This window comes from Vulpes vulpes, chromosome 8 (assembly GCF_048418805.1).
Source record: "Vulpes vulpes isolate BD-2025 chromosome 8, VulVul3, whole genome shotgun sequence".
Classification (NCBI taxonomy): Eukaryota; Metazoa; Chordata; class Mammalia; order Carnivora; family Canidae; genus Vulpes; species Vulpes vulpes.
The window spans coordinates 93391972-93418623 of record NC_132787.1 but is presented as its reverse complement, the minus strand read 5'-3'; the positions used below and the strand labels follow the sequence as shown (position 1 = coordinate 93418623).

The following is a 26652-nucleotide window of genomic DNA, read 5'->3' as shown; positions in this document are numbered from 1 at the left end:
CAAACCCCTGTCCTACACTTTCCCCAAGAGTGCCTCCCCATGGACCATAGTCCAAGGAAGGACCCAGTGCATCACTAGATTTTAGACTAGCTGCATACCTGGGAGACTCTGGGCCACGCCGTGAAGCAGTCCATGGGGAATTTCGGATGCTGACCCTCATAGTACAGGTGGCCATCATCCTTCTTGAACAAAACAGCCAGTGCTCCTTCAGTGATGCTGATATCCTCAAGTCTGACCTAACCACCTGGGAGCCTTAGGGGTGGGGGTGGAAGAAGAACATTTCTAGGGTCCACTCTGGGTGCCTTTGCTCAGGCTTTTCTCCTCGTGCCTATATTCCAGGGCCACTGGTCAGAACCATGCTTTCACGTCAATTTTTAGAACAATGCAGGGAAAGATGAGACAAAAAGAGAGGGGGAAAAATAAAGTTCCATTCATTCTTCAAGCAAATGTCCTCTCCTCCAAAGATGTTCTTCTAGATTCCTGGAACTCTTTTGGGTGGAGGTGAAGGGTCTAGCGTGGAAGAGGAGCTCAGGGTATAATTTATTCATTCATCCCACAGCACGAATCACTTCCACGCTGTAACTAACTCTCCCTGTCCCCACCCGTCGCAAAATTTCATTCTTTGACGACAGCGATTCTGCTTTAATTACATAAATTGGTATCCTCAGGGCTCTGTTCTCTGCCTTGAAGGTGGGAATCTACCTGTGAGTGCCGGAGAACTACGCGGGAGATTGCAGTGGGGTCATGACCGGGTCCCTCCTTCCCTCCCCCGCCCCCTCCCCCGCCCCCGCCCCCGCCCGCGCGCGCCCCCCGCCGGCTCCCGCGGTCCGGGCGGCCGAGCCAGGGCGAGTACCCTAACGGCTGCTTCCCTCACGTTCTGGACTCCAGGGCAGTGAGCGCATCTATTTCAAGTGTTGGTTTAGTTGCTGGCTTTCCCCTAGTCGGTGGGACCGGGCTGACTCCCCGGAGCTCAGCACGGGGATGCTCCATCAGCCCGTGGGGAGTGCGCGCACAGAGGGGTGGCTACACGGACGGACGCGTAGACGCGCGGGGCCCTGCCTCCCCACCGCCCCCCCAGTTCACGCCCGTCCGCCCCGCCAGGCCCGCGCGCCGCCGCGCCGGGGTCCCTCCCCCGGGCCCCGCCCCGCCGACCCCACCTTTGCGCGCCGCCCCGCCCCGCCCCGCCCCGCCGCCCCCCTCCCCGTGGCCCCTCCCCGCGCAGGTCCCGACTCCCGCCGCACCTCCTCCGGCTCTGCAGTGGCGGCGGGGAGGCGAGCCGGAGCGCCAGCGGGGCCGGGCCGGAGCCGAGCCGGGGTCGGGGCAGCGGCGGGGACCCTCAGAGGCGGGGCCGGTGGGACTGCGATGGGCGTGGAGATCGAGACCATCTCCCCGGGAGACGGTACCGGGCGGCGGGGCCGGGGGAGGAGGAAGGGTCCCGGGGCGGAGCCGGGCGGGCGGGGGTCTGCTTCGGGGTGGCGCGGAGGGCGCCGGCGCGGGGGCGGGGCGGGGGCGGCGGGGCGGCGGGGCGCACCCAGACAGCACTTGGAGGTCTGCCCGGCGGTCCTCCGCCCTCCGCTCCCGCGCCGGCTCACCTAGGGGACCGGAGGCGGCGGCCGAGGCGGGGGTCTGCGGCCCGGCCCGGCCCGCCCCGGGGGCCTCGGGCGCCGCCGCCGCCGCCGCAGCCCCTCAGTTGTCTGCTGCTGCCAGTTTCCCAGGGCAGGGGTTTGGCTCTGCCCTCCCTGCCCTGCTAGGTGAGCTGCGGGGACCGCTGGAAGGGTGCCCTTCTCGGGGCAACCCTTTTCCAACGCGCCCCCCGGAGGGCCCCGGCTCCCGCGGCCCCCGTGGGCTGGGCGGGGAGACGTTGCGGGGGGACCGAGCCCGTCTGGGAGGAAGAAGCGCTCCCTCCGCCGCCCCTGCATCTTGCTTTATCCTCCCCGCCCCACTGCGCCTCTCCAGCCATCCTGTACGCTCGCGTGGCTTTCATTACCGTCTGCAAACCGATGGCCTCCAAACTTAAGCCTCCAGCCCAGATCTCCGACCCATTTATCCAGCTGCTGCTCGACCTCTACCTGGATGTCCCATGGAAACCTAATTCAGCGAGTCCAAAACAACTCATGCTCCTTGTCCTCCCCACGCCCAAGCACTCCTCCGTATTTCCCTTTTCCCTGCCCCCCCCCCCGCCCCCCCAGCCAGGAGCGACACCACTCACTTTCCCCAGCCAGACATCTCTTGTATAATTGGGTCTGGATGTGCAAGGAATAGCTTATTTAAAAAAAATTTAAATGACACTTAATCCAATCCAGAGCCCCCGTTTCTGCAGAATTTGACACACAAACTTCATGTGAGACATGTCTGACAACCCCCGCCCTCTCTAGGAAATTGGAAGACCTCTTGGTTCTAGGCCAACCCTCCTTGTTAAAAGGCAGTGGTCCCTAGAGGTCCCAGTCCCGATCCCTGTCACCCTGCAGGTACAGGCTTCTTTGCCCCCACTGAGAACTGATAGTGCTGGGTCCCAGGAAGCATCTCTCTGAGACCTTGTCACACCCCAGGGAAATTGCCATTGAGATCTCCCAGGGAGCTGGAGGCCTCTTCTCTTTTCCCTGACTCAAAGTAGCCTTTAGAGTTTTCTCTGCTTATCCTCCCTTTCTGGCCAAGGACAAGGGCCATTTTCTTTTGAGGGAGATTAGATTTTTCGAGAAAGCCTGAAAAAACTTTGGCCTTCTGCTTTAACAGGCTAAACCCTTGAGTCAAGAAGGCATAGAAGGGCCAAGCTACTGTATTGTTAGGCTGGGGACACCATTCTAAGTGAAGCCCCGCAGCATGTCTGGTAGGACTTGGTCCTTCTGCTGAAATTCTCTAGGCTCCATCCATTTAGCCCCTGCCCTGGTTCAGATGATGGTCTCTCATCGGGCTTTCTGCATATCCTCTACATTGGTCTCCACACATCCAGTCTGACCTCTCTGCCTTCCATCTGGCCTCCCTAACTCACTACCTATTTTCCACACCATAGCCTGAGGAGTCTTTAAAATGCCTATTTTAGGTTCCCATTCCCTTCTGCTCCCCTCCTACCTTATCCCCGTGCCTTGTGCTTTAATGAATCTTCCCTTTTCTTCTCAGACAGATAGTAATCTAGCCTGGCCTTACTTTCCACACTAGGGCAGTCTCTTACTACAGCCCCTACCCCCACTACCACCTTTTTCTGTAGCTTCAGCAGGCTTCCTGCAAAGTTGTTAAAACACATCAGTCATTCCGCAAATATTTATTGAACATGTACTATGTGCTAGGCCCTGGGGTTAACAGCAGTGAGCCAGACAGGGATCCCACTAGTGCTAGACTCCAGGCCTTTGAATGTGTCATCAGTTCTTCCCAGATTATCTCCTTTAACTTCCTCTGGCAAACTAGTCATCTTTTAAGATCCAGTTTAACCCTTATCTCCTCTCTGATGCTTTCCTGGACTCCCATAGAGTCCTCTACATGTTGGCTCACTTGTTTGCCTCCCAAAGCTTTGTTATCCAGGCCTGTGGCTTTAAATTCCACCCAGATTTATACCTCCAGTGCAGACCCTCCATCTGCCTACTTGCAATATAAACTCAGATGTCTAATAGGCATTTCAAGACTGCCAACTGCTCAAATCTGCTCCTCCCCAGTCTTCCCCACCTGGAATTAGTTCGTTCTACCATACGTCCAATTGCCCAAACTGAAAACCCAAGCATTGTACTTGATTTCTCCTTGTCCCTCCTTCTGGACCCCATCTCTGTTCCATTAATGTACTCTGTCAGCCCTGTTTCCCAAACGTATCTATTTTGCTCTCTTCTCTGCTGCCACCACGTTAATTCAAGCCATAATTGATTTCCTGTCTGGATTATTGCAACAGGCGCCTAATCGTCCATCCTACAGGCAGCAGCCAGAGTGATCTTATAAAATCTTAATTCAGATTATGTCATCCTCTTGCTTAAAACTCTCCAGTGCCTTCCTATCGCGCTTGGAGTTAAATCCAGCTTCACAATGTTCAATGTCTGGCATGATCTGCATGATCCTGCTCTTTCCTACTTGTCTCCTTCTCCCTTCCTTCTTTCCAGTCACCCAGCCTTCTTTCTATTCTGCAAATGCTCCAATCCATTCCTACCTCAAGGTCTATGCACTTGCAGCTGCCTCTTCCTGCAGTGCTTTTCCCAGCATTTTGCTCATCCTTCAAGATCCAGCCCAAATGTCACCTTTTTTGGGAGGCCATCCTGGATGGTCCTTTCTAAAGTGGTCTGTCCATTGTGTCTCTCTCCCTTATTCTCTCTATTTAAATATTTTATTTATTTATTTGACAGAGAGAGAGAGAGAGAGAGAGAGCATGAGTGTGAGTGCATGGGGTGGAGTGGGAGTCAGGGGTGGCAGAGGGAGAAGCAGACTCCCCGCTGAGCAGAGAGCCTGATGATGTGGGACTCAGTCTCAGGACCCTGGGATCATGACCTGAGCCCAAGGCAGATGCTTAACCAACTGAGCCACCCGGGCACCCTCATTGTGTGTCTCTCTTTAACTTGTCATTGTGTCTATTTCCTTTAGAGAATTATTATAATTTACAATTGCCTTGTTTATTTGAGTCCTGTTTGTTTCCCTCTATTAGAATGTAACTCTAAAGGAGTAGGTATCTTGTCTGTTTGGTTTACTACTGTAGCCCTGAAGTCAGGCCCAGGCTTTATATATAGTAGGTACTCTGTAAATATTTGTGAATGAGTATGCTTATTAATCCTTGATTGCAGTCATTATCCTGCATTATAATCTATCATTTATTTATGTGTCTCTTTCCCTGACTTCACCATGAGTTCATAGATTGCTCTGTGTTTCTGGAATCTAGTCCAGTAAATCTTTGTGGAATGGATGAAGGAAAAGTAAAAGGAGCAAAGAAAGGAGAATAATGAGGAGAGAGTGGAATTGAGGAACCCAAGGGAATAACATTCAAATCACATAAAGAGAGGTGAAGTGACTGATCTGGCTCATACAAGGCACAGAGCCAGAACTAGCACCATGGGCATCTCCTTGGTGTGGAGGGGAATGTGGGCCAGACCTCTGGGCTGAATGTCCCAGGTGACTTTTTCCAATACCTTATTCATTCATCTGCCCTCATGTCTCCTTGCAGGAAGGACATTCCCCAAGAAGGGACAGACGTGTGTGGTGCACTACACAGGTAGGCTTTGCTCCCTCAGACTTCACCCAAACCTGCCCCTCCCAAAGAGGTCCCTCTTCTGATACTCCCCTCCAGAGATATTTGCTCCCTGGATCAGGCCCAAACCCTAAGAGAGCCAAGTCTCCCTCTGACCGGCTGTCCCCCACTTCTCAAGTCAGTCTTGTGGGCATGGGAAAGGAGGCTTGCAAGATTACCCCTTCCACACTTGTACCATCCTTGGAGCTAGCCTCTAACTGAGCCAGCCACCTCCATTCTCTTCCCTCTGTTGTGGGCAGCATGGAGCCCGGCCTTCCTGGTTCTGTCTGATATTTAGAAATCCCTTCTTAAAGCTTTGAGAGACTTGATCTTCCCTGCAGACTCCTTTTTACTCCTACAATATTATTAGAGAAGAGGAGGCCCCTGGTCTCCTCAGCATTTCTTTTCTTTTTTCAAAAATAGACTATCCGATTCTCCTACTATTTTTGAGCACCTACTGTGTGCAAGATGCTATGCTGGGCACTGGAGATACACAGATGAATAGAGAGGATTCCTTCCTTCTTTGGGGCTGTGAGAAGTGGGTGAGACCAGTGATCCAGAGGCTCTGATGCAGTGTGAGAGCCAGGGTGGTGGTGGTGACAGCAGTACCTGTCTCAGGGTGCTGTGGGCATTGGAGGAGGGCCCACATCTCGCTGATCCCTCTTGGATGCTCTGTATTGGAAGATCAGGTGGGCTGAGGAACATTCTAGATGGAGTTCCTGAGGACTGCTGGCAGGAAGATCACGAGCAGGTATTTGTTCCAAGAGGGGCGAGTGCTCTGCCTTGTGACCTGTTTCCCAATGTGGCAAAGTTGGTGACAGCCACTTAGCAGACAGCAAGGCCAGTTTAATTCCTAGGACGTATTCAGATGGGGCCATTTTTAGCAGTTCTCTGGGCCAGTGTGAAGTGCCAGGTTAAATCTAGGCAGACAGTGTGGGTATTTCTCAACAGCTGTGTTGCGGGTCGCTGACGTCAGGGCGCTAGAGCTGTTTTATCTCCCGGTGATGTGGCCTAATTACCATGAGTCCTCTGGGGCCTCTGACCTGTGTAATTGATTTATCTGTTCTACATGTTGTAGACAGACTCGTACTTATCAAGTTACTAAAACCACAACACCCTTTTACAAAGACTTTCATAGTAGATACAGAGAGCAGGCAATGTGCGTTAAACACTAAGAGCCATGAGTGCCTCTGGTTTGGGGAGGGGATCATCTCATCAAACCCAGCCAGAGACAGTATGGGACTTTTTGGTAAATTTTTAAATTAAATATAAATACAGTAGAGAACAGAAATCCAAGATGTCCAGTTCCATGAAATTTTTCAAAGTGATTACACTTCTGTAACCACCACCCAGATCAACACACTTCCAGAACCTGCAGGCATCTCCCTCATGCCTCCCCCAAGTCATTACACCTCCCTGAAAGTAACCAGCAGTCACATTTTTGTCTCCATCGATTGGCTTGGCCTGTTATTGAATATCATATAAATGGACTCATACAGTATGTATTCTTCTGGGTTTGGCTTACTTTACTCAATATTATGTCAGTGAGAGTGTTTTTTTTTTTTTTTTTTTTTTTTTTTTAAGATTTATTTATTTGGGAGAGAGACAGGGGAGGAGGAGGAAAGGGCAAGGGGAAGAGGAAGAGAGAGAATCTTAAAAACAGGCTTCACACCCAGAGCAGAGCCTGACCCAGGGCTCAGTCTCACCTGAGATCACGACCTGAGATCATGACTGTGATCATGACCTGAGCAGAAATCAGGAGTCAGATGTGTAACCACTTAGCCGACTGAGCCACCCAGCCACCCCAGGAATTCTTTATATATTCTGGATATGAGTCTTTTGTTAGCTGTACTGATTCTAATCACTTTCCATGCCAGGGCTTGTCTTTTTACTCTATTAATGGCATTTTTTTAATAGAAGTTCTTAATTTTAATGAAGTCCTATGTATCGATCTTTTCCCTTATAGTTAGTACTTTTGTGTTCAGCTCAGAAATCTTTGTCCCTAGATCATGAAGACATTCTTCTGTTTATTATCTTGTAAAGCTTTATTATTTTTCATATTTAAGTCTGTGATTCCTCTGGAATCAATTTTTGTGCGTGCATAAAATAGGGGGTCAAGATTCATTTTTTTTTCTCCATATGGATATTCAATTGACCCAGCAACATTAATTAAAAAAACGAAAGAAATCATCCTGGGACACCTTGATGGCTCAGCGGTTGAGTGTCTGCCTTTGGCTCAGGGTGTGATACCAGAGTCCTGGGATCAAGTCCCACATCGGGCTGCCTGTGAGGAGCCTACTTCTCCCTCTGCCTATGTCTCTGCCTCTCTCTCTCTGTGTGTCTCTCATGAATAAATAAGTAAAATCTTAAAAAAGAAATCCTTTATCTGTTGCAATGCCGTGACACCTTTGTTGAATCAGGTAACCATATATATGTTGGTCTGTTTCTGGGCTGCATGGTTTTGGCTGAAGTTGTAGCAGTAGATAACTGTATATGGTCTGAAGTATACTGAGTCATATGAAACCTGAAAAAATTGAGGAATGAGAAAGCCACTCTTCAAAGGGAGTGTGTGTGTGTGTGTGTGCTTATCCATATGTGTATTTGTCCAAGTATGTGTCTGTGTGAATGGATGTAGATTCGTGGACTTAAATATTTTCTTAGCATCTGTTTCACCATTAGGATTTTTCTTCTGAATGTGTGTGCATAAGTGCCCGTGAGTATCTCTGTGTGTCTGAATATCTTAGCAACCTGTATTTGTGCATGAGTTTGTATTTGATCTCTTTAGTATCCATCTGTGTAGCCACAGGATTTTCTCCTTTGCTTGATTTCATACGTAGGGCAAGAGTCCAATTCATTCTACCCAGAAAGCAAGAAAATGAGACTCTCCCTTATATACATTTAAATGGTAGGAATTAGGAAGTGGAGTCAGAGATGCTCAGACACTAAGCTTATCCAGACCTCCCATGTTAAACATGGCAAATCTGAGGCCATGACAAAGGAAGTGATTTGCCTAACTTTACACAATGACTTTGTGCCAGAATGAAGTCAGAATCCAATCTCTGAATTTATAGGCCAGATCTTTCTGTGGTATCAAACTGCCTTTTGTTGTGGTCTGAGGGCTGCAGGGAGAAATCCTTGCAAGACCATTGTTTACAGAAGGTCTGATCTTTGAGCCAATCACCATTAAGAACTAAAAACAGAAACACAGCTCTTGAGCCTTAGGCGGCAAGGATAACACAGGATTTGTACTTCAGGGATGACAAAGCAACTACCCCTGGAAGCTCAGGGATGCTCCCTACTGTTGAAGACAGCATCAGTGTTTCTGGTTCAAACCGGCCCTTTTCCTGGGGTCCACCAATGACTGGGTCACTTTGCTCTGTTCTTTGCAGGGAGGGGTGATAAGGCCTTTGCGTTTTACATGTTGGGGGACCTTGTGAAAACCAGTAAAGGTTGTACAGTGCAGAGGTATTTGAGAAAGGTGTGACCTGAATAGGACATGGTGGGAAGGAAAGGCAGGGGAGAGCAGAGAGAGGTTATCAGGCAGGCAGTCTCCAGGTCTTGAAGTGCAGTGCAGGCATTTGGAAGCTGCCACAGGGAGCTATTGACGTATTGTAAGCAAGGGAGCAATAAGATCCTATATATGTTTGTAAAAGACAGTCATTCTGGGTATAGTGTGGAGACTGGAATGGAGGAGTGAGAGTGAAGTAGAAAGACCAGTTAGAGGGCGTTCCTTATGCAGGTGAGACATGATGGTGACATGGTACAGTCACAGGCCAGTGGCAGTAGAAATGGAGGAGGTAGAGAGATGATGAAGGATTTAGTGATAAGCTGTATGTGGGGTAAGGCAGAGAGAAGCATCCGGGTTGCTTGCTTGGGCAACAGGACTGGTGGAGAGATGAGAAGAGGCGCTGGTTTGTGCGGAACAGGAATTCCATTTTAGACATGTGGACCCAGACCTGGGAGTTAATTCATGACCACAGCTCTTCTCCATCCTCTTCTTGCTTTCACAGGAATGCTCCAAAATGGGAAGAAATTCGATTCATCCAGAGACAGAAACAAACCTTTTAAGTTCAGAATTGGCAAACAGGAAGTCATCAAGGGTTTTGAAGAGGGTGCAGCCCAGGTAGGATGGAAATTCTAATCATTAGGGGGGATTTGAGGAGTCAAGAGTCCGGACTCGGTACGCTGCTCTTGACCTATCACAGACTGCTGCCACTTTGACTCCACTGCCGGGCCATGGTTACACCATCGAGATTCAGTCCTTGGCTTTGTGCCCCCCACCCCTTCCCTTTCATTGCCAGCATGACCCCTTTAAGTCACTGGGGTCTCTCATTCCATGCACATCCCTCCAGGCCTGCTCAGAACTAGCTTCAGAGGGCTGTGAGCTACCAGCTGTCTGGGACTGACGCAGCAGGAGACTTGGGATAGGGGAGGCCAAGGTGGTTTTTTTGTTTGTTTTTGTTTGTTTTTAACTTAAAAAAAACCCCAACAATTTCAGACTTGCAAAAATACCACAGAAATAGTTCCCATATATTCTTTACCAAGTTTCCCCAAATGTTAACATTTTACATAGCCATAGTACAATGATCAGATTACATTAATTTGTGATCAGTTACACATTAACATGGATACAGTACTATTAAGTGATCCATTCAAATTTTTGAGTTGGTTATTATTCAAAATTTAAAAATCGGTTTATTCAAATCTCACCAGTTGTCCCACAAGTGCCAGGTGTTGTTGATGACTGCTGGGATGAGCCCTGGTTCATGCTCTTCTCCCTTGGTCTCTGAGGACAGACGATGCTCTGTTAGAGTAGCTCTCTTAGCCTTCCCGACCTTGTGATGGCCTCTGATTGCGTGATGTCTTTAATGGACTGCTCTTGTTACCTCCTGGAAAGTGTACAGTACATGCACTCTCTATACACCCTCTTTAGGTTCTTTTGGAAGAGAGTCAGGAACAATAATGAACAAATTGAAGTGTTGGGGCCATGCGCTAATTGAATAACCAGCAATGGTTGTTGCATGAATGAATTTGGGACTACTTTGTGGATGTTATTGTCCTACAGTGAAGTCTCTGCTGGTCTGAGGCAGAATCTGAGTTCTGCATCACTTCAGTATGAAGTGAACATAGAAAATTCATCTCAGATCTTCAGAGTTACCTTGAGGATGGTTTGGGAAAATGCCATAGTTATCTTACTTTTTTCTTTTAAATCAAGCTGGGTCCTCTTTCTCCTCTTCCCATCTGCCCCCATCCCTGCTAGATGAGCTTGGGGCAGAGGGCGAAGCTGACCTGCACCCCCGATGTGGCATATGGAGCCACGGGCCACCCTGGTGTCATCCCTCCCAATGCCACCCTCATCTTTGACGTGGAGCTGCTCAACCTAGAGTGAAGGCAGGAAAGAACGCAAGGTGGCTGGAGATGGCTGCTGCTCACCCTCCCAGCCTGCTCTGCCACTGGGACGGCTCCTCCTGCTTGGGGCTCTTGATCAGTGCGCTAACCTCACTGCCCCACAGCATCATCCATTCTCTGACCAAGTTGCTCTGTATGTGTTCATCGTTTACGCACATCTTTGCTTGAGGAAACTTTGGTTGCAGATCAAAACATTTCAGGTTGTGCATTTTGCGTGATGCATGTAGTAGCCATTTCTGATCACAGAATACAGATCTCTTGTTCGCACAATCTACACTGCCTTACTTAAGCCAGACACACAAGGTGCTCAGACGTGAAATGTACATGGTATACACAGAGGGACTTGAGCCAGTTACCTTTGCTGTCACTTTCTCTCTTACAAATTCTGTTGGCTGCTGACTTACACAATGTCCTCTTTGGAAATGATATGTAAAATAAAGGCTCTGTGCTTGACAAATTCCTCTCCATCCTTATTATAGGAAGGAAGTGCTTTAAGGACTGCATAAACCAGTTGCCCTCGGGAAGGAGTAGAAAGGAGCCTTCCAAATAGCCAGGAATGATAATAAACATAATAGCTATGATGTGAATTTTGTACATGCTGGGCCTTGTTCAACGTGTTTTTAAATAAAATTGCCACCAACCCCCTAAGCAGCCCTACAAGGTATTAACTTGCCTTTTGCCTCATAGGCTCAGAATTCTTCTCTGAATAACTGAAGGAATATATTGTGTTCAAACCTCATAGCGTAGCAACCCAACATAGGACTTGAGCACTGTATGTGACCTTGCAGTCTCTCTTTGTTTGGACTTAAGAGGGACAAGTTCCTTCCCCTCGCCCAGAAGGAAAGGAACACTGTGCCTGGACAAATGAAGTGGGTTAAGTCTTGGAGCCATATACTAACTCACACTGGGAAGTTACTTTTGAAAAGAATGTGTGATTCTGAGTTTGTTTTTATATTTACTACTTAGTTTCATCTAGATTTGCTTTTATTTTTTTTTTTTTAATTTTTTATTTATTTATGATAGTCACAGAGAGAGAGAGAGAGGCAGAGACACAGGCGGAGGGAGAAGCAGGCTCCATGCACCGGGAGCCTGATATGGGATTCGATCCCGGGTCTCCAGGATCGCGCCCTGGGCCAAAGGCAGGCGCCAAACCACTGCGCCACCCAGGGATCCCTAGATTTGCTTTTACACTGGGGTATGATTTCTGAGAAGAATGTATGATTCTGAACTTGTTTATGCATATACTGCTTATTTTCATCTATATTTACTGTAACTTATGGGAATTCCCAGTTAGGTTTTTATTATTATTATAATTTATTTTTAAGATTTTATTTATTTATTCATGAGAGACACACACACACAGAGGCAGAGACATAGGCAGAGGGAGAAGCAGACTCCGTGCAGGGAGCCCAATGTGGGACTCGATCCCGGGACTCCAGGATCACACACTGAGCCAAAGGTAGAAGCCCAACTGCTGAGCCACCCAGGCATCCCCCCTCAGTTAGGTTTTAAAATCAGCCCACTTACTGGTTGTGTGTTTGTCAGAGGAGCCTGGGGCAATGTGGCTAAGATTTTTCTTTTGACATAAGTGAGAAAAGCTCTTAGTCATAGGGTTATTCTATCAGTGAGGATTTGAAATTAAGATTGAGGAGAGGCTGGTAGGTTAGTACTTAGTTTCCCACATAGATTCATTGGTACATGTCCCATGTCATACATATGATATGCGTCCATAACATCTTGGCTACTTATCTACTCCCTTTGTCTCCAGAAAGTCCTGGCCATATTCCTCTGCTGAGGAGTTAAGGAGTAGTGCTTCAAGATGGAGGGAAAGAAATGAGCATCCATAACATCTTGGCTACTTACCTACTCCCTTTGTCTCCAGAAAGTCCTGGCCATATTCCTCTGCTGAGGAGTTAAGGAGTAGTGCTTCAAGATGGAGGAAAAGAAATGAGCATCCATAACATCTTGGCTACTTATCTACTCCCTTTGTCTCCAGAAAGTCCTGGCCATATTCCTCTGCTTCAAGATGGAGGAAAAGAAATGAGAATTGGGAGTGCTTTGCTTTTTTTTTTTTTTTAATTTTTATTTTTTTTTTAAAGATTTTATTTATTCATGAGAGACACACACAGAGAGGCAGAGACACAGGCAGAGGGAGAAGCAGGCTCCATGCAGGGAGCCCGGTATGGAACTCGGCCCCAGGACTCCAGGATCACACATTGGGCTGAAGGCAAAGGCAGGTGCTATCCTGAGCCATCCAGGGATCCTCCAGAATTCAAGTTCTTATAACTTAAGTGTAACAGGCCACAAAATTGCCAATTAGAATTTTTGAAGATTTTAAGTAATTTCTACACCCAATGTGGGGCTCAGATTTACAACCCTGAGATGGAGTTGCATGCTCTACTGAGCCAGCCAGGTGCCCCCAAATTGGAATTTTTTAATGTTTAAAATATTTTAAAAGATTTGAGAGAGTGCGCTTGTGCACACATGTGCACCAGGGAGGGGCAGAGGGAGAGGGAGAGAAAAACTTAAGCAGACTCCATGCTGAGAGCCAAGCCCAACATGGGTCTTAGTCTCACGACCCTGAGATCATGCATGACCTAGTTGGAAACCAAGAGTTGGACGCTCAGCCAATTGCGCCACCCAGGCGCCCCAGACAATTGAAATTTTTAAAACTCAGCCTTAGGTCATGAAATTCAGCTAACAGATGTACTAATCCAAATGATGGGACTGGTCATAATTGTCAGTGGAAGCAATTTCCCCTTGTTATTAACTTAAAACAACTGCACTAGAGCAAGCCAGTCTGCCACTTAGACAAAACACACTAGAAGTCTGTTTTCCTCTTACAAAAAAAGTCTTTTAGAAAATTAGTTTTACATTGGTAAATACCTAAAGGCACAGCATGAATTACACAAATTAATAAGGAATTCATAAAAGCATTCAGCAGAAAAAGCTATGGCTCCTTTATTATCTCCTTGCCCTTCTTAGAAATGGTTCTTTCTAGTCTTACAGTGCTTTCAAAAAGCATGGACATAATAAAGAAGTTCTTCATTTTCAATAGCAGGCTTTGAGAAGACAGTACAAAAAGTATAAAATAGCATATTATTTTAAAGTAAGCATAAAAAAAATAAAGCAAGCATAGATATCAAAGCTAGCATTTAAGTAGTAGAACAGATGTTTTTTGTCCATTTAAATGATTCAGTGGTTGTACCCTTCAAATTGATTTTGGGTTATAGTTATATACAAAACAATTGGTCCATGTTTTTTCCATTTGGCCCATGTCTAAACTATAAAAAGAAAATTATAGCTATCTCCTCCAAGCTGCCAAGCTATGATGAATGTGGTAATAACCATACTATTTCAATGCCATTGAAATATGGCGTATGATTATAAGAATAAGCATTAAATATTCTTTTTAAAAAATTTTTTTAGCATTATGCTATTTAGGGCAAAGATATACTATGAGCTAAGGACCAAGATATCCATAGACACTTATTACCTAAAGGAAAAGACTGCATAATCCAATCTTAGACTTGTAACAACTACCACCACTACCAAAGAAGCATGCTCTCAAATTTCTAACAATGTGCTGTCATCTGAATGGCCACTTCTAGAACTGACTTCTATTTTAAGGATGGGATATTCATATTGACAAAGGTACTTTGTTAACTGTAAGGCAATTATTATTTAAATATATTGATGTGGTTAATACTGGTTGATGTTACAGCAACTTTTTATGTAAACATTTTATTCATCCAACCAATACAATGAGCTTTGGTTTCCTTATCTGCAAAATACCTTCACTGAGTTGTTAACATTCAACAAATGATAGCACTCTAAAAAATTTCCCTTGATGGCTAAGCACTAGACTGGACATCAGAGGCATTAAGAATATAAAAAGTTCCCTGCTCTTAAGAAGCATGGTCTCTGTGACCACCTACCACCAATTTTTTTTTTAAAGATTGTACTTTTGTTTATTGATGAGAGACAGAGAGAGAGAGAGAGAGGCTGAGACATAGGTAGAGGGAGAAGCAGGCTCCATGCAGGGAGCCTGATGCGGGACTCAATCCTGGGACTCCAGGATCACACCCTGAGCTGAAGGCAGACGCTCAACCACTGAGCCACCCAGGCGTCACTACCACCAAACCATTCTTGATACAGTTCGACTGCTAATTTGTTTTCCGGTATCAAATGAGAGGAAGCTTAAGAGAAAACACTGACATGTTTTACAAAAAGCTACAAGTTTTACAAAAAGCTACAAGTTTATTCACATAACATATTCTAAAATGTATCAAAGTTTTAAGTAGGTCCTTTTGAATCTTGAATAAGAAATCACAACATTCAGCATTAATTAAAAACAAGAAAGGGGTGATGGTAGTCATTTATGGTATGTAGTCTAAAATGAAAATGCAGAAAATATTTATTTTGGTGGATCTGTGTTGATGCCATATTTCTCCTTGAGAAGCTTCAACTGTTCTTCCTTCTTCTTTGTGTCCATCTTCTGAAATGCCTGAAATGTGGTAAGCACCAAAGTTAACAGTTACTGATCTAAAATCAAATGAATTTCACCAATAGCACTAGCCAGACAAGAATTCCTAGTATACTCTTCCTTTCCCAGTATATTAATTCTTAACATGCTCCCCCTGCAATGAGCACTGTGGCTAATACTTACCCTGTTGGCATTATAGTACAAAACCACCAGGTATCTGTTACAAACATTGAATCCTGAAAGGTGATCACATGCATTCTTGGCATCAAAGATGTCTTCATAGACCACATAAGCTGTTCCTCTAGTTTCAGGTGTGTTCCCCCTGCGGAGTGAAATCAGACTTAATTAAAATACACATTTATTCAAGATAGGAAGGATGCTGGCTGGGTTTGAGGTTGAGTGTTGAGGAGAATAACTACCATGACCTCCAGTGCTTTGATGAAACCTCAGATGTGAGGCCTTCTGGCCAAGCATCTGCGATTTCATATTGTTGGAGCATTCCCTGAGGGCTGCAGTTTTCTAGAAGTTTCCTGTGGTCAAACCAAGAAAGGAGGATATGCAGATTTCTACAGAAATGATTCCATGAAAGAGTTTGAGGAGATGAAAAGGCTGGTATCTTCCAGAGTGCAAAGTGATTTTGGAATGTAAAGAATTTCTTTGGATTGAGTTCCATGGAAATTTGTCCCTGACCTGTGTTCCTGAACTATGAATGCTGAGCTATGGAATAGTTTCTCTTTATAAATAAACTAACAAATCTGTGGAAAAAAATACACATTTACCAGAGCACTGATAGTTAAATAACAGAATTTTCTTTAAAAGACAGTAAGTGAAGTTTATATTTTGAGATCAACCTGAACACTGTTAGAGGAAATAAGTAAGCATTATGGATACGTATGCTGGATAAGCCTACTATTTCTTGAATTGAGGTAATTTTTGTTGTCTTTTTTAAGTAAAAGAGCTACAGATTAAACTTGCTCTGTGTCAAGATGACTACTACAGCTACCAAAGCACTAGCTGCCAACAACTAGCTTGAAACTTTGTCTGAGTCTTCATATTTACTGTTCTAGTCCTTCCTACTTCTCACGCTAAGAACCAATTCTCAGTCTTTTTTTTTTTTTTTTTTTTTTTAAGATTTTACCTATTTATTTGAGTGTACAAATGAAGAGGTGGGGTGGGGGGGGCAGAAGGAGAGGGAGCAGACTCCCCACTGAGCAAGGAGCCTGAATGGGCCTCAATCCTAGGACCCAGAGATCATTACTGAGCTAAAGGCAGACAGACCCAGGTGCCTCCAATTCTCAATCTTAAGCTGGAAAGATAGTATTTTGGAGAGATGGCTTGTAAAAGTCAGCAATGTCTAGAATGAGGTTTTTCTTACTGCACATTTATGCAACAGAACCAATACTTAAATTATTTACCATACTATTACCTGGTAACTAGTCCCTTGTTTCTAAAGATTTAAATTTTCTCTCTCACTATAATTTTTTTAGAGATTTTATTCATCCATTCATGAGAGAGAGAGAAAGAGAGAGAGAGAGAGGGGGAGAGACACAGGCAGAGGGAGAAGCAGGGAGACTGACATGGGACTTGACCTCGGGTCTCCAGGATCAGTTCCTGGGCTAAAGGCGATGCTAAACCACTGAGCCACTGGGGCTGCCCTCCCTCACTCTAAAATTTTAATGTTTTATTTTATTTTCTTAAAGACTTATTTACTCTATCTATCTATCTATCTATCTATCTATCTATCTATCTATCTATGAATGATAGACAGAGAGAGAGAGAGAGAGAGAGGCAGAGACACAGGAGGAGGGAGAAGCAGGCTCCATGCCAGGAGCCTGACGTAGGACTCGATCCCAGGACTCCAGGATTGCGCCCTGGGCTAAAGGCAGGTGCTAAACCACTGAGCCACCCAGGGATCCCCTAAAATTTTAATATTTTATTTTTAAGCAATCTCTACATTCAATGTGAGGCTAGAATGCATGACCAAGATCAAGAATCACGTGCTCCACCAACTGAGCCAGCCAGGCACCCTTCCCTACCTCTAATTTTAGTTTTAATTGTTAAAAACAAGACAGTCTCCATCAATGTAGGAAATGTTTCTTTTTTTAAAAAAATATATTTTTAAAAATATTTTATTTATTCACGAGAGACACACACAGAGAGGCAGAGACATAGACAGAAGGAGAAGCAGGCGCCATGCAGTGAGCCCGATGTGGGACTCGATCCCAGGACTCCAGGATCACACCCTGAGCCAAAGGCAGATGCTTAATCGGTAAGCCACCCAGGCATCCCAAAGAAACATTTTATTTATTCATGGGAGACACACACAGAGAGAGGCAGAGACATAGACAGAGGGAGAAGCAGCCTCCCTGCGGGGAGCCTGATGTGGGACTTGGTCCCAGGACCCCAGGATCATGACCTGAGCCACCCAGGTGCCCTGGAAATAATTATTTCTCAGCAGTATTTTACTAAGACTTATCAAATCCATAAAAATAAAACCTATTTTGTGTCTCTAGATGGGGTGGGGTGGAAGCCGCTACCAAGATGATGGCAAAATAGTAAGTGATATCTAGGAAAGCAGCCAACCATTATCCTTTATGGCCAGGAAAGGATATAAAGAGTTAATGCAGTTTCTCCCACAGAAGACTCACTGCTTTTCTAAAATGTGGTATGGTCAGCTCTCAACTTTTCATACATTCATTTTTAATATATGCACTCCCATGCATTACACAGGTCTGTTTGGCTTGGGAGAAGGGCTGAGCTTTGACAGAGATGCATGGAAGGGATTGTGCAGGGAAGGGGTGGGGTTATCTGCAGGCCAGGGCAGGTTGCTAGAAGTGGAAACTGGACCTTGCTTGTGGATACTGAGCTGCTCCTTGTGTAGGTTTTCCTTGCCACCTCCTCTCTTCACCTCACCAGCTTCCTTCTACAGGGAGGTAGGGAAGTGTGAAGAGCAACAAACTGCAGGCAGCAGATGGCCAAGTGCTTGTCAGTGGGGGCAGTGGGCACAGGTCCCACTCAGCTTATGCTCCCAGTGTGATAAAGATGGACCCCTCCATCTGTGTTCTAGTCACTCAGTGCCAACTGTGGAGTAAGGTTTAAGACCGTGGGCTGCCCCTCCATCTGCCATAGTTCCTGCATAGGGTCAAGCAAAGGCAGTAGGCCATGGGAAGGGGAAGTATCTGTTAAATTTGATCCATGACAGGACTAGTGTTGGGCCCTGGTCAGAGCTATGCTTCTTGTAAAAGGGGATGGGAGAGTTACAGGGTGGTGGGGTGGTCAGGAGGTGCCAATGTCCTTGAAAGCTTACAGGCTATCAGGCTGAATGGGCCCAATGAGGGATTTTATAATATTCCTTACTTTCAGGGAATAGTCTAGCAACTTTTGGACTTTAATCTCTACACCCAACATGGAGCTCAAACCCCAAGATCAAGAGTTGTGTGTTCTTCCTACTGAGCCAGACAGACACCCCAACTTCTGGACTTTTGACTTTTAATTTTCAAGAGTGCATTAGCTATGAAATTTGGAGATTACCCAAATAAAAAAACACTGCCCCAAAGACTTTGCCAAAAAGCCTACCTATATTTAAAAAAAAAAAAAAAAAAAAAAAAGCCTACCTATTTCTCCTTTGGAATAAAAACATGAGATTTTATTTTAAGTTTAACTTAACAATATTTTAGTTTTTATTTTTATTTTTAAAAATATATATATATTTTTAAAGATTTTATGTATTCATGAGACAGAAAGAGAAAGAGAGAAAGAGAAAGAGAGAGGCAGAGACACAGGCAGAGGGAGTAGCAGGCTCCAAGCAGGGAGCTCGATGTGGGACTCAATCCCGCGTCTCCAGGATCACACCCTGGGCTGAAGGCAGCACTAAACCACTGAGCCACCCGGGCTGCCCATTTTAGTTTTTATTAACTGGGCAAGGAAGGTCTTATATATTTCATTTTTCTCTCATAGCACCATGCACACAAGTGCTAATAAGCATTTGAAAAGTGGAGATCTGGGCAGCTCCAGTGGCTCAGCGGTTTAGCGCCACCTTCAGCCCAGGGCGTAATCCTGGAGAGCCGGGATCGAGTCCCACATCGGGCTCCCTTCATGGAGCTTGTTTCTCCCTCTGCCTCTCTCTCTCTGTCTGTCTCTCATGAATAAAATAAATATAAATCTTAAAAAAAAGAGAGAGAGAGAACAGTGGAGATATACTTTCTCCCACGAATTCTCTCACACATCCTTTCTCCTGGAAGCTTAAAACAAAACAAAACAAAACAAAAGTATCTCTTTCTTACATCTTCTTAGGAACTAGAATAGGGATGGGCACTTAGCCCATTTTATTATTTTTTAAAAGATTTTTAAAATTTATTTATTCATGAGAAACACAGAGAGAGAGGCAGAGACACAGGCAGAGTGAGAAGCAAGCTCCAGGTAGGGAGCCTAATGTGGGACTTGATCCTGGAACTCCAGGACCACACCCTGGGCTGAAGGCGGTGCTAAACCACTGAGCCACCTGGGCTGCCTACCCGACTGATCCCATTTTAAAGATTCTCATCTCAAAAGTGTCCCAGCGGCTAGTATCTTTTTTTTTTTTTTTTTTAAGATTTGCCTAATCGTGTGCATTAACTTCTCTGGGCTTCGTCTGCTTAATGTGTCAAATAGCAATATCAGGATCTATCACTTGCCCTACATTTTACATGTTTGAATAATCAAAAGAGGTAAAAGGTATGAAAGGGTTTTAAAAAGTTCCAAGCACCAAGTGTCTGCTATATATATACCAGGAAGGGTCATCACTTATCACAGTTTGTTTAAGACTGTCCAGGTTTTAGCACTGAAAAGTCTATATCCCAGAAAACCCCTTGGTCCTGGACAAACTGGGAAGGTTGGTCACCCTAGTTCTAGGGGCTAAATATGTGATAAAGCATGATCACAGCTAGGGAGCAAAAACACACCTGTTTCTCTATCTAACTTAGACCTAAATTCCCGCACACCAAACTTTTATGAATTTATTCAACAAATATAATATTGTGTTCCTTCTGTACGACAGGCACTGGAAAAGGATAGTGAAAAAGACAAGCATCATCCCTCCCTTCAAGGAACTTTATCCAAGTGGGAGAAAGATAAATACAGATGAGAAATATTATAAAGGAAGTAGACAGCTGTGGCAGAGATTACTGGGAGGCCAAGGATGACCTAAAGCTCAGGCGGTCAGGATAAACCTCTGAAAAGGTGACACAAGTAGAGACATGACAAATGAGGAGCCAGATAGGAGATGAGCCAGGTGAAAACTGTTCCAAATGGAAGAACCAGTGTACAAAGGCCTGAGCTACTCTGTACCCTTCTAAAGATGCCACTGCTTGATTTTCTATCCTTCTACCTTGGCTTTCTGAAACACGCTCTAACTTCACTGACATAAGCATCTCTTAATTGTGTACTAGCAATAAGTTTTATAACACTTTCATAAGTCGATCAAAACCATTTTCTGTATTATTCATTTATTTATATACATGAGGTGCTTACCATGTATTAGGCACCACAGCTGTCAACCCCAAATGAAAAGACAGGCACCTGTCCTGGAGGAGCTCACAGGCTGGGAGGAGATAAGCACACAGACAACAGCAAAAAAGTGTGCTAAAAGATGTTCACAGAAGGTGCTGTGGGAGCATAGTGGTGGCTAATGCACACCAGCAAGAAAATATTCCATAACAAATTGCTTTTACAGGCATGATCTAATTTGATCCTTACTAAAATTCTTTTAAGACAGGTTAGGAAGATTGTGTTTCATAAGTAATTTGAAGCTCAGAGGGATTAAATATTTTGCCCAGTTGTATAGGACTAGCAAATGTCCAGCTAGTGTTTGAACTTAGGTCTTACAACCAAGTCAGTAAATTTATCATACTGCATCCATGTTAAAAGCTGAAAGGCATGGTCTATCTAGATTATCTTACATGTGAGGGAACAGAAAACCAAAAACCAACAAGTTGTCTAGGGTTGCAGGGCCTGAAGCAGAATCTTATCTCCTGATCTCCAAGTCTGTATACCATTCTTCGATGTCTAGAACAAGGTTTCTTAACCTGTGTTTAATGTACCCATGAAATCATCTGCAAAATGTTTTGTGTACTGTTCTGTGGAAAGAGTCCAAAGCTTTTATCAAAGACTGAGACTCCCTAAAGAGGATGGCTGGTCTATAACACTTCATTTCCATTCCCACTTAAGTACCAGTGATGATGTATTGCTAGCATTTGTTTTACTCTCTGGAGGGAAAATTATGACTCAAAAGGAGAGTCCTCAAGATCTGAGTTCTAAAAGCCAAGAAGCTCTCAGGTCATAAAAGAAAATTTATTAAGAGATATTCAGGAGCGCCTGGATGGCTCAATTGGCTAAGTGTCCAATTCTTTGTTTTAGCTCAGGTCATGATCTCAGAGTCATGAGATAAAGCCCTGTGTTGGGCTCTGCACTCAATGCAGAGTCTTGAGGATTCTCTCTCCCTCTGCCCCTCCCACTTGTGCGCGCACACTCGCTCGCTCGCTCGCTCGCTCTCTCTCTCTTAAAAAAAAAAAAAAAGATACTTAGATACTTAGGGGTGCCTCAGTAGGGGAAGTGTGCAACTCTTGATCTCTCAACTCTTGGGTTCAAGACTCCATGTTGGGTGTAGAGATTAATAAAACTTAAAAAAAAAAAAAAACTTAAACAAAAAAAGAAATCCTTCCAGATGAACTCTTATGTAAGTGGCCCATCATACTAACTACAGTGTCAGTGGCTATGAATTTGTGTAGTGTAAATAATTTAGAATCAGAAGATTTTATCATTAAATAGCTGTGTGAACCTAGAAAGGTACTTGTACTCTCTGAGCCTTGGTAGTCTCACCTGTAAAACAAATTATTGGGGTGCCTGGGTGGCTTGGTCAGTTAAATGTCCAACCTTTGGTTTCAGCTCAGGTCATGATCTCAGGGTCTTAGGATCAAGCCCCGTGTTGGACTCTGTGCTCAGCAGGAAGTCTGCTTGAGGATTCTCTCTTCCTCTCCTTTTGTCCCCCTCCCCTGCTCCCATGTTTGATTGCTTTCTCTCTCTCTCTCATATAATGAATCTTTAAACAAAAGAAAGCAAAACCCAGACAATTATCACCTCCACACAGGGCTGTCTTGTTGGTGATACCAATAAAAGCACCTATTATAACTGGCATTTTGTAGATGTTCAATAAATATCACCTGAAGATACAAACCCCAATTTTTATATTAAATTAAAACCTGAACTTGTGTTGCAATTATTCTCCCATATACCTTTAAATTTTCAATAGAAAAAAAAGGAATAAAAAACAAATCTTCAATAGAAAGCTGCAGTTGGAAAAAAATTCACTTTTCTCAGTTACTTGTATACTTCCTTAGTTTATTCAGAAATTCTGGAATCAGGCGATAGCAAAGCAAATTAAGAGTTGATATGTATAAAAAACACAGTATTATATATCTGACTTTACAAATAATAGTGATGTAATAAATATTAGTTCTTTCTTTGCTCACCCATTCCCTTCAAACCTTTCATTACTACTTCATGCCTTCTCTAATTTCACAAGTACGACTGTTGGCTCTCATTGAGCAAGATCAGGAGGGTCTCATTTGTTTCCATACAAAAATAATCTCATCTCCCAGATTTCAATCCATTTAGTGTCTGGGCTTGGTTAGGCCTTGCTTTCAGCTATAATTCTTTCTTTCTTTCTTTCTTTCTTTCTTTTTTTTTGTCATAGGTGCATGTCAGCTATAATTCTAAGATTATACAATCATTTCTTTGAAACAACATTTCAAAAGTCTCAGTAAGACTCACACTCGGATCTGACGAATAGGTCCATATTTCCCAAATATATCATACATTTCTTCAGCTGTGATTTTGTATGGCAAATTTCTTATATATAAAATCCGATTTACTTCGGGTGGAAGTCGAATCTAAAATGAGAAATACATACTATTATTGTAATCAGGGCCAGGAGTGCTACGACCTAAAAAAAAAAAAAATTCTCATAATAAATTCTCACAGTAAAAACAACAAAAAATCCACCTAATAGTCAAGAATAAGAATTATTTTTAAAAATTATATAATCTGATATTCCTGAAAATGGCATGGTTTTCAGAAAAGCAACTGGGCACTAGTTTTAGGGAAGACTATTAGTAGCAACTAGTAAGGGGCTACATAAAACCCAGGCTTCCAGCCTCTACAGTTAAACAGGATTTCCAACCTCATTTATTTATTTATTTATTTATTTATTTATTTATTTATTTATTTTTAAATTTTTTATTTATTTATGATAGCCACAGAGAGAGAGAGAGAGAGAGGCAGAGACACAGGCAGAGGAAGAAGCAGGCTCCATGCACCGGGAGCCCGATGTGGGATTCGATCCTGGGTCTTCAGGATCGCGCCCTGGGCCAAAGGCAGGCGCCAAACCGCTGCGCCACCCAGGGATCCCTCCAACCTCATTTAAAAGTCCTCAATGCTTTAGACATATATGGGAAAGAACAAAGGGAACTGTTCCTGTTTCCTAGACATAAAACTCCCATTGATGACTCTTATCAGGTCTTCTCAAGAAACTGTTATATCAATGATATCTTCTTTCTCTTGAATATAGTCTCTCCTTCATCATTGGCTTTTATTCCTTAGGTGAGTAGCTGCTTATATCCTGACAACTGTTATACAAAACAAAATAGTTATTTGGATCTCCTTTCCTTCATTCAACAAATATTTACTGAGTACCTTCTTTATTCATCTATCAGGCGAGGCATTAGGATTACACAGTGAAGGAAAAAAGCAATGTTTTTGTCTTCCCTGAACTTATCAGGGAAGTTTTGCTTTTTTTCTTCTTTCAGTCAAGTGTCTGGAAAGCTAAAGTCTATACTCACTTACCTCATATTCTTTACTGACACCAACCTACCACAACCCAGCTTCCACCCCAGCACTGAAGAAAGTATTTTTATGCTAAGGCCTTTAAAAATGTATTCATTTTAGAGAGAGACAGGCATGGGGAGGGGCAAAGGGAGAGAATCTCAAGCAGACTCCACGCTGAGCAAGTCTGGATCCCACAACCCTGAGATCAAATTTGGAGCCAAAACCAAGAGTTGGACACATAACTGACTGAGCACCCAGAGCCCCGGCACTAAGACCTTTCAGTCACAGTGTTCAATTATCATCACATTTACCTTCTGAGGATTCTGATACTGTTGACTATTACCTCTTTGACTCTTCTTGACACTTTTTCCTTGGCTTCCTCCTAACTCTCTGGGTAGTTCTTCTCCCTCTTCTTTGCCATTACAATATGGCCTTTCACAGTTTTATTTTTGACTCCTTTTTGACCCTTTGTATACTCTCCTTAATTCTACACTCTCTTTGATCTCTTAATCACACACACGGTTCCCACAGTAAGTTGACGACTCTCAAATACGTATCTCCCATCCAGAGTTCACACCTATGTTCTTTTTAACATATTCAATTACATACTGGGCATTAATTTGCTCAATAATTCTTAAACTGGCAGCTATTTCAGGCATTAAAAGCAAAATGTTGTATAAAAGGAAAAAGGATACTTATTCCCTGCCCTCAAACTAGTAGTGGTGACAAATGGTCAACAAATAAGTACCAAAAGTTTTAGATTTAAGATTTCAGACTGAGTTCAAATACACAAACACTTCCAATTATAATACCCTTACCCCCCAAGCCTGCTTTCTCACTCTGCAAGACACTGTATTGTATTTTCTCTTCTTTCCTCAAACCTTACCACCACCACCCCGAGTTGAGCCGTCACCTCTTCCCTGCCTATCCCAGGAGTTGATCTTGCCTCTTGCTTATTGAAAAGATACATGTAACCAAATGGTAAGTACCTTATATTCATGTCACTAAGTCTACTACTAATCTAAATTCATCCATATCTACCCCCTCTCCCTCCCATTATTATGCCCACCTTCACCTACCTGGAACCTTCACTCCTGAACTTAACTCCTCTTTCTCCCACATCATCAATTTCTCCCACTCTACTGGATCATTCTCACTTACCTACAAATACACCTTTTATCACACATCTTAAAAAAAAGGAAAAAGTCACCTGTCATCCAATCACTCTACTCTTTTTTTTTTTTTTTAAAGATTCTATGTTTTTTCATGAGAGAGAGAGAGAGAGGCGCAGAGACACAGGCAGAGGGAGAAGCAGGCTCCATCCAGGGAGCCCGATGTGGGACTCGACCCCGGGACCCCAGGATCACCCTGTGGGCCGAAGGCGGCGCTAAACTTCTGAGCCACCCGGGCGTCTCAATCTCTTTACTCTCTATTTACATGAAAACTTGTGGAAAGAGCGGTCTCCATTTTCTTAACTGCCATTCTTTCATCCCACTGCAACCAAGTTTTTTTACCCAGATCACCAAAATTCTGCATCTCATGTCCGATTTTCTGTCTTCATCATCCTATACCTCTCAGCCTTACAGCTGACCTACCCCTCTTTTTCCTGAGACAGTTTTTCTTAGGTTTCTGTAATACCCCATCCTCTAACATTAGAATGTACACAGCAGGGCTTTTTGTTTTATTCACTGTCGTATCCCCAATATATAGACTACTGTCAGGCACACAGCAGTTCGATAAATTTAACTTCTGAACTGTTTCCTATCTCGCAATTCTGGTACATAGCAGGTGCTCAAAAATACTGCCACGGCATTAATGAAGGGCCCCCAAAAGCTCCGTGACTTGAGAATCTCAGGCTCTGGTTGCCTGTGAGCTATAAGGTTATTTACAGGGGACTCGTCTGTGTCACTGACTTGGGCGGAGAAGATTCTGTCGCCTGGTCCTAGGTGCCCATCAAGCAACAAAGGCTGTAGGGCTAACACTATCACTGGCACCAGAATAGGAGCCCGAGGAGACGCTCACAAGCGGCTGAGGCGGAGTTGTGGCTCTAGGAGCATGTCCGTGAGGACGGGGCCAGGGTGGAACCCCAGTGAGAACACAACAAATTCTGGGCTACTCCGGCCTGCAGAGCCCAGGACGCGCAAAATACAGCCCCACGCCGTGAAGAGAGCCCAGCAGCGACACCCTCCCCCTCTTCGGCAGAAGGTCCCGATACTCACATTCGCCCTCTTGGCCGCTTGCATAGCCATCTTGGCGGGCTGATGAGGTTACTGCCACAAAGACCGGAATTCCTCCGGACAGCCCCGGAGCGCGCCCCACTGCACCGCGACACCGCGTCAAGCCCGGGGCATCCACCTCCGACCTCCGCCGGAAGCTTTACATCGCGTCGGATTATCGCCGCGCCACGCCGAGACGTGCTGACGCAATAGCCCCCGTCGAAAAGACTCCGGGGCAAAACGAACCCGAGGCGGAAAAAAAGAGGCCGGAGAGACGGAAGACGCGAGGACTCGAGACGCCTGGACGAGCACGGCACCGGAAGGGGCGGGGCGTGGGCTTTAAGGAGGGGCGGTGGTCCGGCCGGGGCGGGCCTGAGAGAAGGAAGCGGGCCGCAGGGGGCGGGGCGGGGCTGCGCCCAGGTGGGTGGTGGGAGGGCGGGCCTGGCCCTCGCGGCCCAGGCCTCGGGCAGGTGCGCCCGGCGGAGCCTCGG

General features: G+C 44.8%; 2 protein-coding genes across 4 annotated transcripts; one reads left to right on the top strand and one right to left on the bottom strand.

Annotated features, from left to right (window-relative positions):
• The first annotated feature begins 1223 nt into the window (after nucleotides 1-1223).
• On the top strand, nucleotides 1224-14383 carry FKBP1B (FKBP prolyl isomerase 1B). 3 transcript variants are annotated; one of them, XM_072767573.1, is made up of 4 exons: nucleotides 1224-1399; nucleotides 5129-5176; nucleotides 9202-9314; nucleotides 10452-14383. In XM_072767573.1, exons 1-4 carry the CDS (start codon nucleotides 1363-1365, stop codon nucleotides 10578-10580), a joined length of 327 nt encoding a protein of 108 aa, XP_072623674.1. In that variant the 5' UTR covers nucleotides 1224-1362; the 3' UTR covers nucleotides 10581-14383. The 3 variants fall into 3 exon arrangements, with proteins under 3 accessions (XP_072623674.1, XP_072623676.1, XP_072623675.1); XM_072767575.1 differs by having other exon boundaries at nucleotides 1231-1399; nucleotides 10407-10744; XM_072767574.1 differs by lacking the exon at nucleotides 5129-5176 and having other exon boundaries at nucleotides 1234-1399.
• SF3B6 (splicing factor 3b subunit 6) lies at nucleotides 12663-26488 on the bottom strand. Its single transcript, XM_025983935.2, has 4 exons — nucleotides 26165-26488; nucleotides 22893-23011; nucleotides 15270-15408; nucleotides 12663-15107 (listed from the first exon to the last, which is right to left on the bottom strand). The coding sequence occupies exons 1-4, from the start codon at nucleotides 26192-26194 to the stop codon at nucleotides 15018-15020; spliced, it is 378 nt and encodes a 125-aa protein (XP_025839720.1). The 5' UTR covers nucleotides 26195-26488; the 3' UTR covers nucleotides 12663-15017.
• Nucleotides 26489-26652: the final 164 nt, after the last annotated feature.